General features: G+C 44.4%; 1 protein-coding gene across 1 annotated transcript; it reads left to right on the top strand.

The window, feature by feature from the left end:
• The first annotated feature begins 218 nt into the window (after positions 1 to 218).
• Positions 219 to 16678, top strand: actr10 (actin related protein 10). Its single transcript, XM_042094784.1, has 13 exons — positions 219 to 402; positions 989 to 1061; positions 1184 to 1266; positions 1574 to 1682; positions 2757 to 2864; positions 3406 to 3473; positions 5828 to 5907; positions 8101 to 8136; positions 10730 to 10809; positions 11609 to 11682; positions 12069 to 12150; positions 14219 to 14420; positions 15632 to 16678. Exons 1-13 carry the CDS (start codon positions 326 to 328, stop codon positions 15811 to 15813), a joined length of 1254 nt encoding a protein of 417 aa, XP_041950718.1. The 5' UTR covers positions 219 to 325; the 3' UTR covers positions 15814 to 16678.
• The last annotated feature ends 5755 nt before the right edge of the window (positions 16679 to 22433 follow it).

The following is a 22433-nucleotide window of genomic DNA, read 5'->3' on the forward strand; positions in this document are numbered from 1 at the left end:
CTTACAGTACACCTTACAGACAGCAAAAATAAACACCGTTTGTTCACTGTTGTTCTGTGTTTTCAGAGGAGGATTTTTTTTTTAATACAAAACTCATTCATTTTCATTTTCTATAAAGGAGGAAAGAAGACATCAGCCTTTCTAGGATACAATGTATCACGTTCCTGAGATAAAATGTTTCAGGCAATTCTTCGGCTTCTGTTCGTTAGGACCCCGCCCTGCGCAGTGACCAGTGACAGAGGCTGTTGTTGTGTCCATTAGCAGCAGCTAGCAACTCTGTATCTCAGAAGAAGCACTTATCTGTGCTTCTGGCTAAAGCATCAAAATGCCTCTGTTTGAAGGTTTAGGGAGCGGAGGGGAGAAGACTGCCGTTGTAATAGATTTAGGAGCAGCCTACACAAAGTGAGTTTATTTGCTATGACTAAACGGTGTGCTTATATTGTGCATAGTGCTAACTTTGTTGTATCAGATAATAGCTAACTTGCTAACTTTAGCTGTCCCGTGATTTTTTCTCTGTTTCGGGGAAAGATAACAATCAATATTCGTTGGAAATGGTCTTTTTACTGTAGGTGTTCTTAAATTGAGTAAATCAGTCTTGAAGCGTTGACTTAATGTATAGATAGCTTGGTTAGCAATGATGTCATTAGCATTACAGACTAATCAAGCTCTAACGTTAGTCTTCCGAAATCAAGTTGATGGATTTAATTATAAACGGTGATTATTTGTCTGTTTGTGTCTAATTTGAATGCTAGTGTTAACCGTAGTGTTGTTTTTCATAAATGAGTTAGGTTCAGTGGTCAATTGTGGCGAGGCTTTTTTGCATATGATGATGGAAGAAAATCAACCTTAGGGCAAGTCATATGATTAGCATAAGACTGAAGTGTAGCGAATACATCTGCCAGCGCCTTGAATTGAAAGCATGAGAATGCACAAACTGTGGTTACGTCAAATTGTAATAATGCACGTTAACTGTTCTGTCGTGTTACAGATGCGGGTTTGCTGGGGAGACTGGCCCTAGGTTCATCATCCCCAGCGAGATTCAGAGACCAGGCCTTCAACAGGTCAGTGGAACTACAGTAATCAGTGTTTATTCTCACCAACTCTGAATAAGGACAGGTTTGGTCCAGCGTGGACCAGGATAGATGGAACAATAAATGTGATTTGCTTTTCCCCCACCTTGCAGCCCATCAAAGTAGTGCAGTACAACATCAACACAGAGGAACTTTACACCATCCTGAAGGAGTTCATTCACACATTGTACTTCAGGTGGGGACAGACTTTATTTCCCACAATCCTCCTGGGCTTTATCTCACTGTCCTGAGTTGTCATTGACGAGCTGTGGTAGCAAGACACTGATATCAACTGTCAATTCCTGTAACATTAGTTACCTTGATGTGTGGTATGCATGCACCCTTTCAGATAGATAGATAGATACTTTATTTATCCCCAAGGGGAAATTCAAGGTCTCAGTAGCATACAGACAACACACACAACATGCACTTACTCTGTTGTGCTGATATATTGTATGTTACTTAAAGAAGCAGCCCTCTATAACAATGTTATTTTTCTTCAGGCATCTTCTGGTCAACCCCCGGGACAGGAGAGTGGTAATCATCGAATCCATTCTCTGCCCCTCACACTTCCGGGAAACCCTCACCAAAGTCTTTTTCAAGCAGTTTGAGGTATGGTGAATACTGTTAATCTCTGTTAATCATGGGTGTGTACTCTTGCTTAGTACACACAGGCAGCCTTTTTCAGGCAGCCATAAGTAAAACAGCCACAAAAAGAAGCAAAAATGGAAGTATTGAAGCCATGGTATACTGTATGCTTTTATAACCCAGGTCAATACAGCATAAACCTGGGTTATATGTGAAGTGTTGAACTTGGATCAGTTGTTTCGTCCAGCTAGTTTTCAGGCCCTGTAAATCCTTTTCGGTTGACAAAGAGTCCCATATAAGCTTGTTATTTCTGATAAAGTCTTTTCATAAGTTTAGTGCTGCTTCTTATTGGCCAGTTTCCTGTGCATGGATTAAGCCTAGTCTTAATGGAAGGACGTTTTTCAGCCGGTTAGATGCAACCAATTGGACTATTAACATGACATTTTCGGCATCTTTTGTCCTGTGTCAATAGCTGCTTTCAGACGCGTCCTCCACAGTATATGCAGATCTTTGTCAAACGAAGGTCCGACTCTTCGGGTAATTCAGATATGATGCTAACATGCTGACATCATGCAGTCATATGTGTGAACGACACCTACACCCATTAACAGAATCTCCATGTGGCTGAACGTGGTTGAACACAAACATGAACAGAATCTCTGCATGTTCTTCGCTTCATTCAGACACAAGCTCATTTATATAATGTCCGTCGGAAATACTAGGAGGGGAGTAGTGTAAGAGGCGGCTTAGTTCGGAAATGGCCGGTTGTTGTTCAGATAATCGGCCCAGCCGCTTGACATCCGAAGAACATGCAGACTTACACCTAGGCCTGAAAGCAGCTAATGTCTTGTATGTGGAGCACTCTGTGCATAAAATGTGCTATATAAATAAATGTGACTTGACTTGTCTTAAACGTTTCTTGGTCTTCTATGCCCCCAACGTTGTCTATAAGGCAGCACTGCCTGGAAGACAACGTTGGGAGCATAAAACACCATCGAGCGTCTTAAACTACAGTCTTTTTTTTCAATGGAGCGTTTCATTTCAAGTTCTCCTGTAGTCTAGTGACTTAAGTTAATTGCTCTCCTCCTGTCCCCTCAGGTGCCCTCAGTGCTCTTCGCTCCCAGCCACCTCATGGCCATCATGACGCTGGGCATCAACTCCGCCCTGGTCATGGACTGCGGATACGCGGAGACACTTGTGTTGCCCGTATCCTCTCCACTATGGTCATGATGTCAGGGGGAAGGGAATGTGAATGTGTAACCCGTGTTGTGTTGATACAGAGCTTTGGCTTACACATCTGTATCTAGATTTTAAAGAAGATGCTGAGGTCCCTCAACCATGTCATATTGATGAGGCATAAGATTGGGGCCACATATTGCTAACTACGTATTGCTTATTTGACACAATTTTGGTTGGAGTCAAGCAGTGGATATGCTATAGTCCCGGTCCTGACGCCTTACTTGAGTGAACTGTATTTAGCTGATATAAGCTAAAGAATCTCTTCTTTTACATTGAAATAATCCTGTGAACTTCTGAACTTCTGTGTTATCAGTGTTCGCTACAGACCTGATTAGTTATGCATGTTCTTCATCTGAACAGCCTACTCCTCTCACTAGCATTTCTTATAAAGGGCTCTGTTGTGTTTGAGCCTGTACAATACAAAGTGGATGTTGGGTTTTGTCTTGCCCCCGGGTTCTATCACCTGTGTGTGTGTGTGTGTGAGGTATCATGCCTTGACGGTGATCAGGTCTATGAAGGGATCCCCATCTTGCCCACATGGGAGGCTCTTCCTCTGGCAGGGAAGGCTATTCATAAGTAAGTAAACCTTCACACACAAGGACACATGGACACAATAGAAGATAGAATAATGAAGACTTAAATTGTGTTATTGTAGAAAATGCCAAAGGAGATATGCATCATCTGGTGTATTAGTGTGTTAATAACATGATAACAGTGTATTAGTAACATGTTAAAACTGCTTGTGTTGTGATTATTACATGAATGGATGTAATTAGTTATGTAATGTGTGGCTAACAGGTCAGGGCAGATTTGTTTTCGATTCTTCCTTTCTTGAGAAACCACTATGTTGGTGAGAAGGAGTCCTCACACTTTGCTATTTATAAGAGTTTTAATCCCTTCACATAGCCCCTTTAAGAAATAACAATCCTGAAGGACTACTAGACAGCAACATTAAGTTAACGGTAACATTACCAACTTTTTACAGGATAGCTTGTTCATCATACAAGGATACAAGGAAGTTTATTGTCACATGCATATAGTTACTGGAAGTAAGAAATGCAGTGAAATTATGTCTGGTGTCAGCCTATTTGTGCATTTATGTGGGGGGGGGGGGTAAAAAGTGCAGTAGAAGAGGGGTTTAGTAGATTAAGTGGCAAGGGCTGCATAAGACAGGTGGGGGAGGATTGGGATTGGGGGGGGGGGGGCACCAACAAGGAGCACCCAAGAGCAACAGGGGCAAGGAAAAACTCCCTTACCAAGGAAGAAACCTTGGGCAGATCCACGGTTCAAGGGGCTAACCCAACTGCCAGGGGTCTTGGTGTGTGTGTTGGGGGGATGACAAGGGAGATGGGATAGTGTGCTGTGTATGTGGGGAGAGGGCAGTGTGCAATATGTGTGTTGGAGAAGCTTCCTCATGAGACAATGTGCTGTGTATTGGGGGGGGGGGGGTGCAGTGTGCTGTAAGCATGTTGGGGAGAGGGGGGGGGGGGTGGGGGGCGGGGGGCAGTGTACTGCAAGTATGGTGAAGGGACTTACTATTTCAAGCAGAGTACTGTATGTATGTGAGTGATGACAGTGAAGATGTGTGTGTGGGCGGGAGGGGAGTGGAGCAGTGACTGTGTGTGTGCAGTGTGTGTGTGTGGGTAGGTGGGGGCAGTGTGCTGTAAGTATGTAGAGGATGTGTGTTGGAGAAGATCCTGAAGACCATGTGCTGTGTATGTAGGGAGGGGGGGGGGGGCAGTGTGCAGCAAGTATGTAGAGGAGGCTTACTGTAGCAAGCAGTGTGCTGTATGTATGTGTGTGTGTTTTTTTTGTGTGTGTGTAGGGGTGGAGGGCGGGGGCAGAAAGGCTAGGCAATCAAGGACATGGTAGATAGATGGAGGAGAAATCAAAAATAATAAATAAAAAGTTCTATGGAGATGTGCAAAAGTTGGAGAAAGTCAGATGTGTGTATGTGTGTGTGTTTTGACGTGTGATGAAATAATACAATAAATAAAAGGTCTGTAGCATAGGGAGAGGGATGTAAAAGTGCTAAAAGTCATGTAGGTGTGTGTGGGTGTGTGTGTGTGTGTGGGGGGGGGGGGGGGGGGGGGTCATGAGTGCTGAGGAGTGAATGAGTGCAAATTCAGTATAGTGTGAGTTCAGAGTTGGGAATTGTTTGAGAGTGCTGAGGAGTGAATGTGTGCAAAGTCAGTATAGTGTGAGTTCAGAGTTCGGATGGCCTGGGGATAAAAACTTCTCCTGAGTCTCTCAGTTCTGGCTTTGTGACTACATACAGGCGTCTTCTTGATTTCAGCGGTAGGAATAATCCATTGTTAGGATGAGAAGAGTCCTTCAGGATCTTTTGGGCTCTTAGGAGTACTCTTCTGGAATAGATATCTTGTAGAGCAGGGAGTTGAGTTCTTATAGTACGTTCAGCTGAGCGCACTAATCTCTGCAGAGTACTACAATCTCTAACTGTGGAGTTCCCATACCAGGTGATGATGCTACCAGTTAGAACACTCTCAACCGCTGAAGTGTAGAAGGCCTTCATGATGGATGTAGAAACTTTGAATTTCCTTAGCTGACGAAGGAAGTAGAGTCGTTGTCTGGACTTCTTCAGAACATATTGAGTGTTAACAGTCCATGTTAAGTCTTCAGTAATGTGGACACCAAGATATTTGAAACTTGTGACTCTCTACAGGTTGCCCGCTGATCATTAGTGGGGTGTAACTGTAGTTCTGCTGCTTCCTTCTGTAATCCACTACCATTTCCTTAGTTTTATTGACATTCAGTGTCAAGCTGTTAGATTGACACCACTGTGCCACCTCATCAACCTGATCCAAGTAGAGCATACCAGTCTGAACTGAACATTAATGTGTGTGTGTGTGTTTGTGTTTGTGTGTGCGTGTGTGCGTGCGTGCGTGCGTGCGTGCGTGCGTGTACTGCAGGGAGCTGGAGGGTTTGGTGACTGAGCAGTGCACAGTAGACACAGACTCGAGCCCTGGCCAGAGCCTGCCCACCGTCATCGGTGAGTCCTCTCTTATATAGCCACTAGCACCAGACAGTCACAATGATGACTGTCTTTCTATACCTCTCTCTCTCTTTCTCTCTCTCCATCTCTTCGATCTCCAACATGGGTGTTTTTATCTAGTCTCTCCACCTCTCCCTACACCTCTTATCAGTATTTCTGTTCTGCTGTCACCAGTGTATTGCTCTCGCAAACACCTACCACCATGAATACTCACTATGATGCCACTCTCTCTTTGCATATCCCCCTCTACCTCCCAACACATTTTCTCTCTCTCTCTCTCTCTCTCTCTCTCTCTCTCTCTCTCTCTCTACATACCTCCCTCTCCCTTCCAGCATGTGAGTCACTTATTCACTTATACCAGGGGTGGGCAAACTGCGGCCCGCGGGCCGGATCCGGCCCGCCAAGCACTTTCATCCGGCCCGCCGAGCATTTCATTTGGTTATCAGGCTGCTCCCTATTTTTTTCCTGCGATAGAGACGACGTTGGTTAGCTTTACTGCAAACTGCTTTTCACTCTCCTTAGAGAACATTATGTCAATGTCAAAACATCATGTTAAATAGAGATAACATCATGTTAAACTAAGTTAACTCTTAGTTATCTCCTTTGCAGCAGATCTAACGTGAACATTATGCGATCCATTTAATTGGGAGCGCGTCTGCACTCACGAGAGGGAGAGAGAGCCGCAGGTTCCAGCTGGCTTGTCATTGTTGATAATTGATATCTCCTTCTTATAAGAAAGTTTTAAAAGGAAATCATGAAGGCAACAGTAGTTCCCACTACTGACCATTTAAAAACTGTGAGAGGGCCCAGCTGTAGGTACAGCACTAGCCATAGCCTGCTTCGGGCAGAAGATCATTGAGAAATAAACGTGAATTAAAGCGACTGTCTTAAAGCGACAGTGCACAATTTATAAATTTGTTAAACAGCATAAAATTAGCAGCATTTTTAAGCAATTCATATTTTAAAACAAATACGTTTCATACTAAATTATAGGCTATAAAAAATGTATTTTTTATGTGTGTGTCGTGGGGGGGGAGGGGGGGGGTTGTTGTGCAGCCCGCCAGCCAGTTTTCAAAACCCAATGTGGCCCTTGAGCCAAAAAGTTTGCCCACCCCTGACTTATACAGTCACTAAGATGGCTGCCATCTAACTTTGTCTCTTTCCAAACTCTTTCTCTTCTTGTTGTCTTTGCCTGCCTTTCCAAACTCTTGTTCCCTTTCTTCAGCGCTCTCTTTCTCTCTCTCTCTCTCTCTCTCTGATTCTTCATCACACCCTCATTTTTTTGCTCTCTTCCTCCTTATTCTCTCTGTCTCTTTCTGTCTCCCTTTCTCCACCTCCCTTTGCCCTCTCATCCTTCGTGACACCCTTATCCTTTCACTTTCTATCTGTATTTTTTTTTCTTTCACTTTCTCACTGTAGTTCTCATCTTTCTTCACACCCTCATTCTTTCTCTCTCTCCTTTACTTCTCCCTATGAATAATATATGAAATATGCCCTATTTCTGCCTTTTTGTTTCAGCGCTGCTCTCTCTCTCACACACACACACACACACACACACTCACACACACTCCTGCCCCTGTTTTCCTTGGGGAAGATGGCACACACATTCTTTTCTTTCCTGTGTGAATGAATCATTTATTCATGCCCATATGAAGGCCACTGGTTCACTCTGTTCTGCCCTGCTGTGTTACATATACCGCCTCAGCTGGCATACTTTACAATGACCATGCCGATCTGTCTTGGGCAGAACCCTTACTACTCACACACACACACACACACACACACACACACACACACACACACACACACACACACACACACCAAGGCCACTGGGCCCGCTCTGTTCTGCCCTGCTCTGCCACACACCGCCTCAGTTGGCATAGTTCACAGTGACGAGGCCGATCTGTCTTAGGCTGGTAAGGGTATAGGGAACAAACAGTAAGTTTAGACAGTATATTGTCTGGCAAAAGGCCACGAGTCTCTTGGCCTGCATTTAGTGAAATCCTTAGAGGAATCAAGGAACAATGATTCAGTTATATTAAAACTTGGAGTGCAAGCATAGATCAGTCATCTGAGCTTTTCTTCAGGGTGGATGGATAATCCTCTTTCTCTCTTTTCTCTCTCTCTCTCTCTCTGCTACTCTCATCTTTTCTCTCTTTTATCCCTTTCCCCCCCCCCCCCTCCTTCCAGGATCCATTCCAGAAGAGGTTGTTGAGGACATCAAAGGTAGGTTCCTAGATAACAAGTCCCAACTTTACAACGGTTTCCCTCTCTGCTATTACTACACAAATCAACCTCACCCTATATTCACAAGTGCCATTATTTCCTCACACCGTAACAGGCCTATACTCTATTTCCTCACACCATAACAGGCCCATAGCCATAATTTCCTCACACCATTACAGGCCCATAGCCATAATTTCCTCACAACGTAACAGGCCCATCGATAATTACCTCACACCGTAACAGGCCCATAGCCATAATTACTTCACACCATAACAGGCCAATAACCAACAAAACAGAAAACTGTTCTTACCAATTGTAATAGCCATTGAGAAGCTGTTACGAATTTGCTCAATGGCTTCAACAATTTTCAGCAAGCACTAAAGGTGTCAACATTTAGACAGTTGCAAGTTGTTAAATGTAACCCAGCTCAAAGTACCAGTGTAGACTGAAGTAAGTGTGTGTGTGTGTGTGTGTGTGTGTGTGTTTCATGAAATTGGAATGCCGGCCAGACTGTTGCTGGTGCCATGTCCAGTTAATTTGGTCCTCTAAGCTCTCGGTTCCACCGCTGTGCTGCAGCAGCCCTCTCTCTCTGCTCCAGGTGGATTAGTCCGCCTCAGGAGGTCGTCCTGGAACACAGCTCGCTATGCCAGGCACAGTGGGGTGGAGCTGCGCCCTGCTAGACACAAGAGAAATAGTATAAAGCCACAAGATGGACAAGAGTGGAGTGGGAATATAGATGTCTTCCTCTTATCTCTGAGTCATTCCACGGACAACAGGAAGTAATATCTTAGACAGCAGGACACAATGCCAAGTAGCACCATAGAAACAAGCTATAATACCACAGAAAAAAAGGATACAAGGATACAAGGAAGTTTGTCGTCACATGCATATAGTTACTGGAAGTAAGAAATGCAGTGAAATTATGTCTGGTGTCAGCCTATTTGTGCATTTATGGGGGGGGGGGGGGGGTAAAAAGTGCAGTAGAAGAGGGGTTTAGTAGATTAAGTGGCAAGGGCTGCATAAGAAAGATGGGAGAGGATTGGGATTGGGGGGGCACCAACAAGGAGCACCCAAGAGCAACAGGGGCAAGGAAAAACTCCCTTACCAAGGAAGAAACCTTGGGCAGATCCACGGCTCAAGGGGCTAACCCAACTGCCAGGGGTCTTGGTGTGTGTGTTGGGGGGATGACAAGGGAGATGGGATAGTGTGCTGTGTATGTGGGGAGAGGGCAGTTTGCAATATGTGTGTTGGAGAAGCTTCCTCATGAGACAATGTGCTGTGTATTGGGGGGGGTGCAGTGTGCTGTAAGTATGTTGGGGATGTGTGTTGGAGAAGCCTGATGAAATAATGTGCTGTGTATGTAGGAGAGAGGGGGGGGCAGTGTACTGCAATTATGGTGAAGGGACTTACTATTGCAAGTATGTATGATGTATGTGAGTTATGACTGAAGATGTGTGTGTGTGTGGGTAGGTGGGGGCAGTGTGCTGTAAGTATGTAGAGGATGTGTGTTGGAGAAGATCCTGAAGACAATGTGCTGTGTATGTAGGGAGGGGGGGGGGGGCAGTGTGCAGCAAGTATGTAGAGGAGGCTTACTGTAGCAAGCAGTGTGCTGTATGTATGTGTGGTGATGACAGTGATGATGTAAGTGTGTGTGTTTTTTGTGTGTGTGTTAGGGGTGGAGGGGGGGGGGCAGAAAGGCTAGGCAATCAAGGACATGGGTAGATAGATGGAGGAGAAAAAGTTCTCCTCCAAGTCAGATGTGTGTGTGTGTGTGTGTGTGTGTGTGTTTTGACGTGTGATGAAATAAGAAAATAAATAAAAGGTCTGTAGCATAGGGAGAGGGATGTAAAAGTGCTAGGTGTGTGTGTGTGTGGGGGGGGGGGGGGGTCATGAGTGCTGAGGAGTGAATGAGTGCAAATTCAGTATAGTGTGAATTCAGAGTTGGGAAATGTTTGAGAGTGCTGAGGAGTGAATGTGTGCAAAGTCAGTATAGTGTGAGTTCAGAGTTCGGATGGCCTGGGGATAAAAACTTCTCCTGAGTCTCTCAGTTCTGGCTTTGTGACTACATAGGCGTCTTCTTGATTTCAGCGGTAGGAATAATCCATTGTTAGGATGAGAAGAGTCCTTCAGGATCTTTTGGGCTCTTAGGAGTACTCTTCTGGAATAGATATCTTGTAGAGCAGGGAGTTGAGTTCTTATAGATAGATAGATAGATAGATACCCAAGGGGAAATTCAGGATTCTCATTATAGTACGTTCAGCTGAGCACACTACTCTCTGCAGAGTACTACAATCTCTATCTGTGGAGTTCCCATACCAGGTGATGATGCTACCAGTTAGAACACTCTCCGGAATACTGGAGATGTTGTTAGGGCTTTGATAATATCAGAGTGGATTGAGGTGGAGGTTATTTTAAGTTATCTTTGGTAATACAATAGGCAACTAGAAATAGTACCATAGACATCAAGTAATACCTTAGAAAACAAGAAGTAATACTATAGGCAATAGACTATGTTATTGGAAAACGTAGAAACAGGCCGTATGAAATGAGGGTGTGTTTTCTCAGTCATTTGTGTTCTCCTGTGCGTTTTCAGTGCGGACCTGCTTTGTGAGTGACCTGCAGAGGGGTCTGAAGATTCAGGAGGCCAAGTTTAACCTGGACGGAACTGCTGAGGTAAGGGGTGTGCCAGCCAGAGCACTGTAATACCCACTCATTCCGGCGTAGTACGCTGTGCGTTATAGTGAAAACAATATACTGGTTATCCACCATAACGTGCACTATGTAGTGAGTGAGTCGATGTTCCATCTCACCTCCTCTCTACTCGCCTCACCTCCTCTCAGCACCTGGCTAATCACCGATTCTCCTCTCTGTTCCTCTCTCTTCACCTCCACTTCCCTTAAATTCTTACTAACTTCTCTCCTCTCTACTCCTCTCACCTCCTCTCACCTCCTCAGCTCCTCTCAGCACCTCTACTCCTCTCAGCACCTCTCTACTCCTCTCAGTACCTCTCTACTCCTCTCTATTTGCTAAAGAAGCGCATGAGCTTCTCCTCTTTGTTGAAGGAGTTCTATGAACAACACTGAAGTGCCGTCATGTTCTTTGATATTAATGTTGATGAGGGCCCAGTAGTCTGTATTCAGTCAGTGGAAGAGTGGTGCTCGTGAACACTGTGGTGTCAGAGTGTATTAGGTTTGTTGTTTGGCCAGGGTGTCCAGTTAGATAACAGACGACAGTAGCAGACAAGTTGCTGAATAGATCCTGATCAGTTAGGGCCAGATGTTGGGTTTGCTGCTTTGTTTTGGGGTAGATTTGTCTTAATTAGCCGAGTTGTCACCAATCCGTACGGGACTTCAACTGTCTCTTCGTTATACATGTCTCAACATCACAAACTGCCTCTTTGTTAACAATTTCAGCACACATAACTTTTAATTGTTTTTTTGTTTATTTATTTGTTTCTTTGTATTTATTTCAGCGCCCAGCCCCTCCCCCTGATGTTGACTATCCTCTGGATGGGGAGAAGATCCTGCACATCAAAGGCTCCATACGGTGGGTTGAGCTGTGAAGCTGTGGACCTCTGTGCCACATCATGAAACCCCTCGAGGATGGCGCCTGTCAGGGGTGTCTGTTTGAACGTGCTGTTTGGAGACAGATATGTTACTTACTTACTCACTTACTTTTGCTTTTGGCTTTTATCCAAAGCCCCTTACATATGTCAGTTATTGCAAGGGCCAGTCTCCCCGGAGCACTACGCTACCCCCACCACACAATATAGTATGTGCATATGTAGTGGAAGCTTTCCTGTAAGTGAATGGGGGCAGAGTGAATCAGTCTCAAACTGTATGGTTTGGCTCTTTAGACCTCTCTTTGCCTCCAAGTTTCTCTAATCTATCTATTGAGATGATGGTGTTCATTGTTGTCCTTTTTTCCTATAGGGACTCTGTGATGGAGATGCTGTTTGAGCAGGACAATGAGGAGAAGTCGGTGGCCACACTCATCCTGGACTCTCTGGTGAAGGTGAGAGGGAGAAAGGGGTCCTCCTTGACAGTGTTTCCCATCCATGTCTGGGGGTTAGCTTCAGCTAGTTAGCATCGGCTAATAGGGTGCTACCAAGTTTATTCTCCCGATTAATTTCCTGTACGTAGATTAAGCCTAGTCTTAGACCAAAAGAAAACTTCAATGGAAATGTCCGCTGAAAAACAATTTTAGTCTAGGATGAGGGTTGAATCATGTGCAGGGAACTGTCTGCTTGTCTTTTTTTGTTTGTTTGTTTTACTTTGTCCTTATTGGTATTCCACAGACATTCAAACATTAAACAGCAAATACATACATAGAGAAAAAACAAATAAACACAGACACAAAAAAATTAAATAAAATAAGGAGGCATATAACAGGAGGGGGCATTTATATTCTATACAGTTTTGTTTTAACTGGTTATGTCTACTTAATTTTGTAACCACTTTCCCCCATTATTTTCGTATAATTCTTCTTTCATTTTTAATTTGTATGTTAGCCTTTCCATCTCTTGGATTTCCTTAATGATAGAAAACCATTGTTTACGATTTGGCACGTTTGCTTTCAGCTAATTGTTAGTGATAGTCTTCTTACTCGCTGTAAGCAGAATCTTCACTGGATCTTGGTCATCCTTGGATACATATTCTTCCAAGTCTCCAAGGTGTAGGACAATACATGAGAATGCATAACCCAAGATCTCGCATAAAACGGCATGTACGTCTCTCCAAAAAGGCTCTATATTCTTACAGCTCCAAAAAATGTGTGTATGGTTTGGTGCCATATCAGCACATTGTCTCCAGCATGATTGTTGAAAGTTGTTTACTTTTAATTAAGAAGGGTGGTAAAGTAGTGGATCTGGTTCTGGAAAACTCTCTCCACCTTTTGTGGATACATGACCTCACCACAGGTGTGCCTCACAGATCAGTATTAGGGCCCCTGCTTTTCTCTATTTACACCACTTCCTTGAGTGAGGCCATTCACTCCCATGGATTTGACTATCACTGCTGTGCAGATGATAACTTTACCCATCTTTCCCACCTGAGGACTCCTATCGGATTTCTGCATGCCTTAAGGATATTTCAGCCTGGATGTAAGCTCGGCACCCTCAGCTTAATCTCTCAAAAACTGAGCTGAGCTTGACTCATCTTCACTGAGGCCAACTAGATCGGCATGTAACTTGGGTGTCGTAATTAATGACTGACTTAAATTCTCTGAGCATGTAGCCTCAATTGCAAAATCATGTTGATTTGTCCTTTACAACATTAGGAAGATCAAACCTTATATGACACAAGATTCTACACAACTTCTAGTACAGGCCATGGTTATCTCCCAACTAGACTATTGTAATTCACTATTAGCTGGCCTGCCTGCTTGTGTGGTAAGATCGTTACAACAGAATGCTGCAGAACGCCTGGTCTTCAGTCAGCCAAAGAGGACACATGTAACTCCTCTCCTAGTTACTCTCCATTGTCCCCCTCTAGGGGGCAGCATTCAATTTAAATCTCTCACTTTGGCCTATAGGACACTGACTGGATCTGCTCCCTGCTGTATCAAGTCTATGATCAAGCTGTATATCCCCAACCGACCACTGCGGTCTTTTGATGAGCGTCTGTTGTGTCGCCCAGCCATAAACACTTGGTCAAATTCAGTGGTTCCTTATTGGTGGAATGAGTTGCCCAGTGCTCTCCATTCCAGTGATGGTTTTGGGCCGTTCAAGAGGGGTCTAAAGGCATATCTATTCAGCATACTCTTAGTTAACTGAGCATTTCTTATGAGTTATGGTTTGTATATTATAGTATTGTTTATTTTCATTAGGCTATTGATTGAATTGACATTATTGTTTATTATTGCTATTCTCCTTAATGTAGTCTTACCAACATTTTAAAATTGTTCACTGATAATTTTAACCATTGTATTGTTTTTATTTGTATGTTGCTTTGGACAAAAGAGTCTGCCAAATCCTATAACCATAAACAACACGATGCCTACATTTCCTTTAGGATTAATAAAGTATCTATCTGTCTATCTATCTATCTATTTATTTGTCTATCTATCTATCCTCTCCCCCCAGTGTCCGATAGACACGCGGAAGGCCCTGTCAGAGAACATCGTGGTGATCGGTGGTACGGCCATGCTGCCGGGCTTCCTGCACCGTCTCTTGGCCGAAATCCGCCTGCTGGTGGAGAAGCCAAAGTACCGGCAGGCCCTGGCTACCAAAAGCTTCAAATTGCATAGTCCACCGGCCAAACCCAACTGCACCGCCTGGCTCGGAGGTGAGAGAGAGTGACACACACACACACACACACACACTGGCCACCAAGAGCTTCAAACTCCACAGTCCACCTGCCAAACCCAACTGCACCGCCTGGCTCGGAGGTGAGGGAGAGTACCACACACATACATACACCGATGCCCGGACCACCAAGAGCTTCAAGCTGCACAGCGTAGTTAGGCTTAGAGGTGAGGCAGCATAACACACACACACACACACACACACAGGCCACCAAGAACTTCCTCCCCAATCTTAACTGCACCATTTGGCTCGGAAGTTTGGAGACAACACACGGGCATGCACACACACACGCCCACAAACACATACACGCATGCACGCAGGCTCTGGCTACCAAGGGCTGCAAGCTGCCCATCCCAACTGCACCACCTGGCTTGGAGGTGAGGAGGCAACACACACACACACACACACGCACTGGCCACCAAGAGCGTCAAGCTGCGTACCTGCCAAGCCCAAGATGGGTTCTAACCAGGATAAATGTGCCAGAGTGTATGTGTTGATGTTGTCAGTAATGGCCGCATCTATGGACCCCAGTGGTTTTGCTTGGAGTAAAGACAGCAGACTGATCAGGGTGTACTGCCAGCCTCCGACAGAGCAGGGTCTTTTTCATGGATGTACTTGCGGTACTTTTTCATTGTGCTAATATGTTTTTGTAAGCGCTCTGATCGTATATCTTTGAGCACATGGTGTTTTGTATCCAAACACCCCAGGCTATTGGAATCAATGGATTTCCTTTATCGCTGTTGACTTAAGGGCTAATGCAATTTACATTTCATTGAGTCCGTATAATATATTTATTAGCACATAGCCTCATGGGAAATCAGACCCATAACCGGCGCCGCCCACAGAGCGGCCCAAACCTCTCCACTCTGCTGCCATTCCTCAACATGCCAACATTTGGCTCGGAGAAATATGAATTTGAAGATCGGAACAAATCACAACGCATTTCCAAACACATCTTTTCCGGATGGTCTCTAGTTTTGAGAACGGACTGATTCATGTCTTTAGTGTTGTGTGGTCTTTATGTTGTTGCTCCGCCATGCCAGTGGAAGAAGATGTGATGCAAGCTGGTGTAAACGGATGTAGACTGGTGTAAACCGTGTTCAAGTGTCTTAACTGGTGTAAACCGTGTTCGAGTGTGTAAACTGGTGTAAACTGTGTACCTGATTCCATCTCTCCCCGGTCCCTCTGCAGGTGCCATCTTCGGCGCGTTGCAGGACATTCTGGGTAGTCGTTCTGTGTCACGGGACTACTACAACCAGACGGGACGCATCCCTGACTGGTGCTGCCTGAGCACGCCTCCGCCCGAGTCCGTCTACGACGCCAGCAAAGCCGCCCCACCCCTCATGAAGAGAGCCTTCTCGACAGAGAAATAATGTCCCACCCCACATATCATCACTCCCAACACTTGTGTATATAGCCCTGTGTATGTTCATTACAGATAAAACATCATTGCTTTACAAATATGAACAGAAGACATGAGCAACTGTCTACCAGCTACTTAAATCACACCATGCTTCTAATACATGCATACGCCTGTCAGGTTTGCTTGAGGTAGACGTATTTAACTTATATCACTGTGGCTCTTAATGTTCTCTTATAGTGTTTTTGTTTCTTCATCATTTTAAGTATTCTGTTTAAATAAATCCTCCCCTAAAGCTTGACTTAAGTGACACGACCCTCTGCACCTCTGTGAGTAGTTCCCATGTGCTCCCACTAGGTGGCGACGAGCAGAGTGTGCAGGCCGAGTGAGAGGAGTGAGTGTGTATCTGTCAGATAGAGTCAGTGCTGCAGCTCCCACCGTACGGACCCACGTCTCTGTTTACATTTCCCAGAGCTCACGTCTGAGATACAGATCTCATTTGATCCACTTTATCTGGAGTTCTAGCCGGGAAAGTGGGGAAAATTCATGCCAGGACACAGATCAGTGGAAGACACATGGGACCTATTTCCTACAGCATATGTAGGTCAGGTCTCTAAATAATGATGCCTTTTATTTTCTGTACATTACATTCTGTACATTACATTACAAGTTCTCACACATATTTTGGCAGCACAGAATATAATATCCATAAAGAGATATTGCAAGTCCCTGTTGTTGGTTTGTAGAACATCGTTATGGCGTTCTGTTATGCTTCTTATTTATTGTTTAGTGCTTTTCATGAGAAAAAGAATCTCATATATTGATCTGGACTTGGACCCACAGTCCCGTGGCTTAAATAAACATTCCCAGAGAAAGTCTCCTCCTGTGTCTCGTCTCTCTCTCTCTCTCTCTCTGTGCTGGCCCAAAGCCCACAGTATAAGACAGATAACTCTGTTATATAGCATGGACATCACAGCAGAGAGGAGTGGTTTGTTTTGGTGTGTTGTCTCCATAACTCAGGGCACTGATTGCAGATGGAAGTAATACAGTTAGGGGCCGTTTACAAGAAACCGCCGGGTGAATTTTCTCTTACCGCTTTCACACCTTTAACGACACCGGCGAGAAAAAACCTTGCGTGAACACACAGGTGTAACTGGCTAAATGTGCTGTAGTGCATATGCCAGACCAGTCGATGGCGCCGCTGTGCAGAAGCTTCACGATAATTTTGCGTGAATCGCGTAGAAGAAAACATTGTTGAAACCGTTTGTTAAAGGAATACGCCACCCCTAGGTGAAATTGGGTCACTCCTCGCAGTCCCTAGAGTTGGAGGAGTGAGCCAAAGCATTTTATAGCCAACCCAGCCATTGTCCTAATCTAGAAACGGCCCGGTTAGCTTTAGCTTAGCGTAGTCGCTGTAATCTGGCGATATCAGCTAGTATGTCGTTGCAAAAGTGAATCAAATAACTCAAGATTTTTTATAATTATTTCTTGTAACCTGTACATTCACATCGAGTACAAATATCAATGCAAATTAACATGAAGGGATTTACTAGACCAATTTAGATTTGGAACTATTTTCGGGCATAGCACCGGCAAAGCACCGCTGCCAGGCGCAAAGACATCACGCAGCATATGAAAACCCTCAACTTCCAGCAATACACCAGCGTGACTACCAAGTTCTCTGCTACTAGGCTGACACTGACAAGTGGGCTTTCTCTAAGAGTTCTAATGGCGATGAATATGGAAGATTACACGATAGACAAAGATGATGACTTCGACTACCAAGATCCAAGACCCTACCTTTTCGAACCTGAGTTCACTGAAGAGGAGTTGCGAGCTTTGGATCTGGGAAGAGTGGACGTTGCGACTAGTCAAGGCGAGTCGGATGAGAGAACGAGAGCAAACACGAACTGGTGGTGTGAGTGTGGAGTGTGCCAACCCATGCCGACTGAAATGGAGTGTTTGTGCTGTGCAGAAAGCATAGCAAGTGTGGGCATAGCACCGGCAAGGCAAAGCACCGCTGCCAGGCGCAAAGACATCACGCAGCATCTCTTCGGGAGCGTTGCCCACCATCGATGGCAGTATTTTATCCCACTCTGCACAGCACAAACACTCATTTCAGTCGGTATTTTGATATAAATAAATGGTTCGGTTTGTTTTGACAGGCAGCATGTCAGGTCGAATGCAGTGGCTGAGTTGAGAGGTGGGGCTATGTCGTCATAAAGTTGCCGGCTTCGCACCTACAGGCGACTACACGGCGAAAGTTAGCCGGCGGTTTCAAAAGTTCCCACCTCGGAAGCCGGTTTCAAAAGCTGATCGGTTTTAGTCTCCTAAACTGCCGGCATCGTGTACACGCAAGCCGTTAACAAAACCTCACCGGTTTCACAAAAACCGGCGTCGTGTAAACGGCACCTCATTATAACCGTCTATACAAAGAGTAGGCCTATCACACACAGCGTGTGTGTATGAGGATGACTCCTAGTGCTGCAGACTGTCCCAGGGGTGTTTGTGTGTGTGTGTGTGTGTGTGTGTGTGTGTGTGTGTGTGTGTGTGGCGTTCAACAGATGGTAGATCCCGAGGTGAGAACAACATGACATTTCAGAGTTGCTGGAGAAAACCTTACAACAGCACTTCGTCAGCACACTGCCCTACTGTCATTCAGGGTTCTCAAGTCTCACACGCAATTCCACAAGTTCACACGCTCACACGCCACACCTTGCATTTCTCACGCAGAGATATTACTAGAGATGTCAAGGTATCTGCATAATTATTAGTGGAAGCGCAGGGATACGAGAGGATATCTCGCAGGGTTCAGAACTAGCGCACCACTCAACAGCCAAATAAATAAAATAAATAAATAGCCACCGACATACAATCAAAAAATAGTGTTCGTTGTATCCGGGTAAAATTCTAAAATAGAACATCCCTCCCTGCAACCACGTTATGTTTGTGCGCTTTTGTGGGGTTACACGTTTAAGATGTCCAAACTGCACCAATATTATTTTTATTTAGAAATTCAATGTCTGTCATTTTGGTAAACCAGCCTATGGCACTTTAACAGTGCGTGTAAATCAGGCCTTTCTACAAACATTTGTAACGCTGTAGGCCTAGCTTACTTTATACAAATATTTTCCTATTTATAAACTAAACTGTCGGTCATTAAGAAAACATAATGAAGTGTCGTTGTAGCTTTGTGTAACCCAGACATTAGCAACGTTCATTTTATACGACCTATCACTCTCGTGGCTGCCTGCATTTTCCCTGTCGTCACGGCTGCAACTTTCGCACTCGTTTGTGCTTTTTAGCGGCGTGTTCATCAGGTCCCGGGACACCCTAAGCCTCCATGGATGGACCATGTCAACAATGAATGAAATTAGCTTATTATCAATGAGTGTTATCAATTTGAGCGAGTATACTACACATACATTTTTTTCTAAAGATACAGGACTACAGACAAGCTGCCAACCACCATAATCTAGCAACCCAAAATTAACTTGCTGTCCTTATAAAAAAATAAAAAGTTGGTCTTGGCATGCCCATTCTTGATCCAATGGTTCAGTGGCAATAGACTACTCAAGTGAAAAAAGCAAGCCTAATAAATAAAATATTTCTCTCACTCAGTACATATATCTGGTAAATTGGTGAGCCATAGAATATCCCACCATCAAGATTATTATATTTGAAAATTCCAATCTATCCCACCTAAATATCAAAAGTTATTTCTATTGACATGCTTCCTGGTGACATAAAAACACAAATGGTTTCCCCTTGATATAAAGGCTGACATAAAAGACATAAGCTATGCAAGATGGATACAAATCCCAGACTGTCCAGGAAAATAAACAAAAACAAGATATAGGATGTATAGGCCTACAATGACAAATTCAAGGTCTCAAAGTGTTAATGCTTCTTTCCAAAAATCTCACCAGAAGTTGTTATTTAAAGGAATTATCCGGAGTAAAATGCACTTTAGATCAATTTACGGATGATTGGGAGTACATACGTTGAGTTGACATCAAAATCATGTCATTCGGATGTGTTTTGAGAAAGTTTGATTTCACCGTTTTTAGTCAAAACTCATTAGCCTGGAAGTGACCCGGGCATGTCATTTCTCCGCTACAAAACGCTATTTTTATACCTCTTCTACAGTTCCAAACAACATTACACTTACGTGGTAGTGAGTAGAGGGTCCCTAAAGCCAAACCGATGTATCCCGAGGTCTTTATGTGGTCGGATAGAGAGTCCAGAATGAATTTCATCAAGCCAGTACCTTTCCGGAAATGTTGCTGCTGCAGCTGCCATCTTTAGGGGAAAGTCCATAGGAGTCGATTGCCGAGTGTGGAGTAACACGCTCTGGAAATTCACAATTTTGTCGCGGTTTTTTTTTTTTTTTTTTTTTTTTAAACATAGTCCAGTAGTCCAACTTCATTTTAATTTAGAAAGAAATAGCGTTTTGTAGCGGCGAAATGACATGCCCGGGTCACTTCCAGGCTAACAAGTTTTGACTAAAAACGGTAAAATCTTTCTCAAAACACATCCGAATTACATGATTTTGATGTCAACTCAACGTATGTAGCCTACTCCCAATCATCCGTAAATTAATCCAAAGTGCATTTTACTCCGGATAATTCCTTTAAGGCAGGGGTCGGGAACCTATGGCTCGCGAACCACATGTGGCTCTTTTGGGAACTGCATCTGGCTCTCGGACAAACCTGCCATTTGTTTACTCAATAAGTCATGAATAATTTTGGTACTGTATTAAATAAAAAATGGACCTACTGAAATCAAAATGTTAAAATAGTGTTCGAAATATAATATATGTTCACGTAGTTTAATCCATCCCATGTCTGTTCCATGTACAAAAGGGCGATTGTCAAGCTTACATGTAGGTTACGGAGGCCTGGCTGGGTGTTACGCTGGAGGACCTGAATTTGAACCACAAAAACCTCTTTGGCCTCCAAAGCAAGTACCAGCAGTGAGAGGCGTGGGAAGTAGGCTTACGTGACCAACTTACAGCGACTCCTGGCTGGCACATAAAACACAATGATGTCAGTGCTTCTCTACATGAATGGGCAATGATTAAGTCCATATGTATGTTACGGACTGACTAAGAGGTCGCCTTCAAACCTAATCTGATTCACTCAGCTTTCAGAGCCCAATAGCAGAGACAGGCGCTCTGGAACAACTCAGTTGAGGGGCAACCGTGGCCTATTGGTTAGCACTTCGGACTTGTAACCGGGGGGTTGCCAGTTCAAACCCTGACCAGTAGGAACGGCTGAAGTGCCCTTGAGCAAGGCACCTAACCCCTCACTGCTCCCCGAGCGCCGCTGTAGCAGGCAGCTCACTGCATCGGGATAGTGTGTGCTTCACCTCACTGTGTGCTGAGTGTGTTTCACTACTTCACGGATTGGGATAAATGCAGAGACCAAATTTCCCTCACAGGATCAAAAGAGTATATGTACTTACTTATATACGGTTAGATGGCTTTGCTCAGGGGTTCAACGGCAGCGGCTGCAGAGAACCAAACCCACAACTCTGGCTGAGTTCCCAAACCACTACGCCATCACTGGTCATTATAACGGACCAGTACGCCATTGCTGGCCATTATAACGGACCAGTACGCCATCACTGGTCGTTATAGCGGATGAAACCTTGAGCAGGACCAACTCCTAACGGGGGGCCCATCTGCCTGGACTGGTTGGGTAGACAGTCATAATTGTGGCAGGACTGTGATTACAAAGCATCAAGCTAGCATGTTTGAATTTGATTAGCAGCCCTTTTTATCTATGAATGGACAAAAGGGAGCAGTCATGACATTGTCCTCATATGTGAAACCTCAGACCAGACAGGAAATGCCATGCCGTTGTTTACCTTCTCTCAATTTCTCTTGATTATTTGGAAAACCAGATTGTAAAATCATGCCAACAAGATTGTTTTAGTTGTATTTGGAAAATCGTCCGAGACATGGTTGACTCTGGAGCAATCAAACAGGTAGCTCATTGGGCAAAGCGATGTCGGGGTATTTAAGGATGTTTGTGCACAGCGTGACTGCCTTTCAATTTCATCTCAGACTGAAGATGGATGTCTGAACCCCCATGGATCAAACATCAGGGCCACGGACCCCCGTGCACCATATCACCTTACAGATTTCTAAAGGTCCCACCATGCTCTGACGCAATGGACATCAACATGGATTTAAAGCAATCATGCTCCCTCAGCCCTCACCAGCACAGTCAGGGTTTAACTTTACAGTAACGTTAAATCAATGTTATTGAAACGCGTCACAGTGGTTTAGTGAATTGTGTCTGTGATGGCTCCCATATGAGTGCCGTATATATGCGCGCGATGATCAAGAGGCACTACATAGCAGGGGCGGCACATGCATACCGGCCTTTTAAGCTCCCACTGCTAAGGAATTCAGCCCCTTTTTAAACTCAAACTATTAAAGCAAACAAATGCCGGATCCAAGAAAAAGAACTGAGGAGAGAACCAACATGGTCGGAGTTGTGACATTTCAATCTTTGGATGAGGCAGTGGTGAGTGCTGCTGGTGAGACAGACACAGAGAGAGAGAGCAACTGAAATTAAAGCGTTATGTAATCACTGTATCAAAGTGTGCTTCGTTTCACGTTTA

This window comes from Alosa sapidissima, chromosome 6 (genome assembly GCF_018492685.1).
Source record: "Alosa sapidissima isolate fAloSap1 chromosome 6, fAloSap1.pri, whole genome shotgun sequence".
NCBI classification, from domain to species: Eukaryota; Metazoa; Chordata; class Actinopteri; order Clupeiformes; family Clupeidae; genus Alosa; species Alosa sapidissima.

Excerpts from the sequence above, each read along its gene's own strand:
- actr10 (XM_042094784.1), top strand. The coding sequence starts at position 326 with ATGCCTCTGTTTGAAGGTTTAGGGAGCGGAGGGGAGAAGACTGCCGTT. Across the intron at positions 2,865-3,405 it reads CGGAGACACTTGTGTTGCCC|GTCTATGAAGGGATCCCCAT; the intron begins GTATCCTCTCCA and ends GACGGTGATCAG. Across the intron at positions 14,421-15,631 it reads CTGCACCGCCTGGCTCGGAG|GTGCCATCTTCGGCGCGTTG; the intron begins GTGAGAGAGAGT and ends GTCCCTCTGCAG.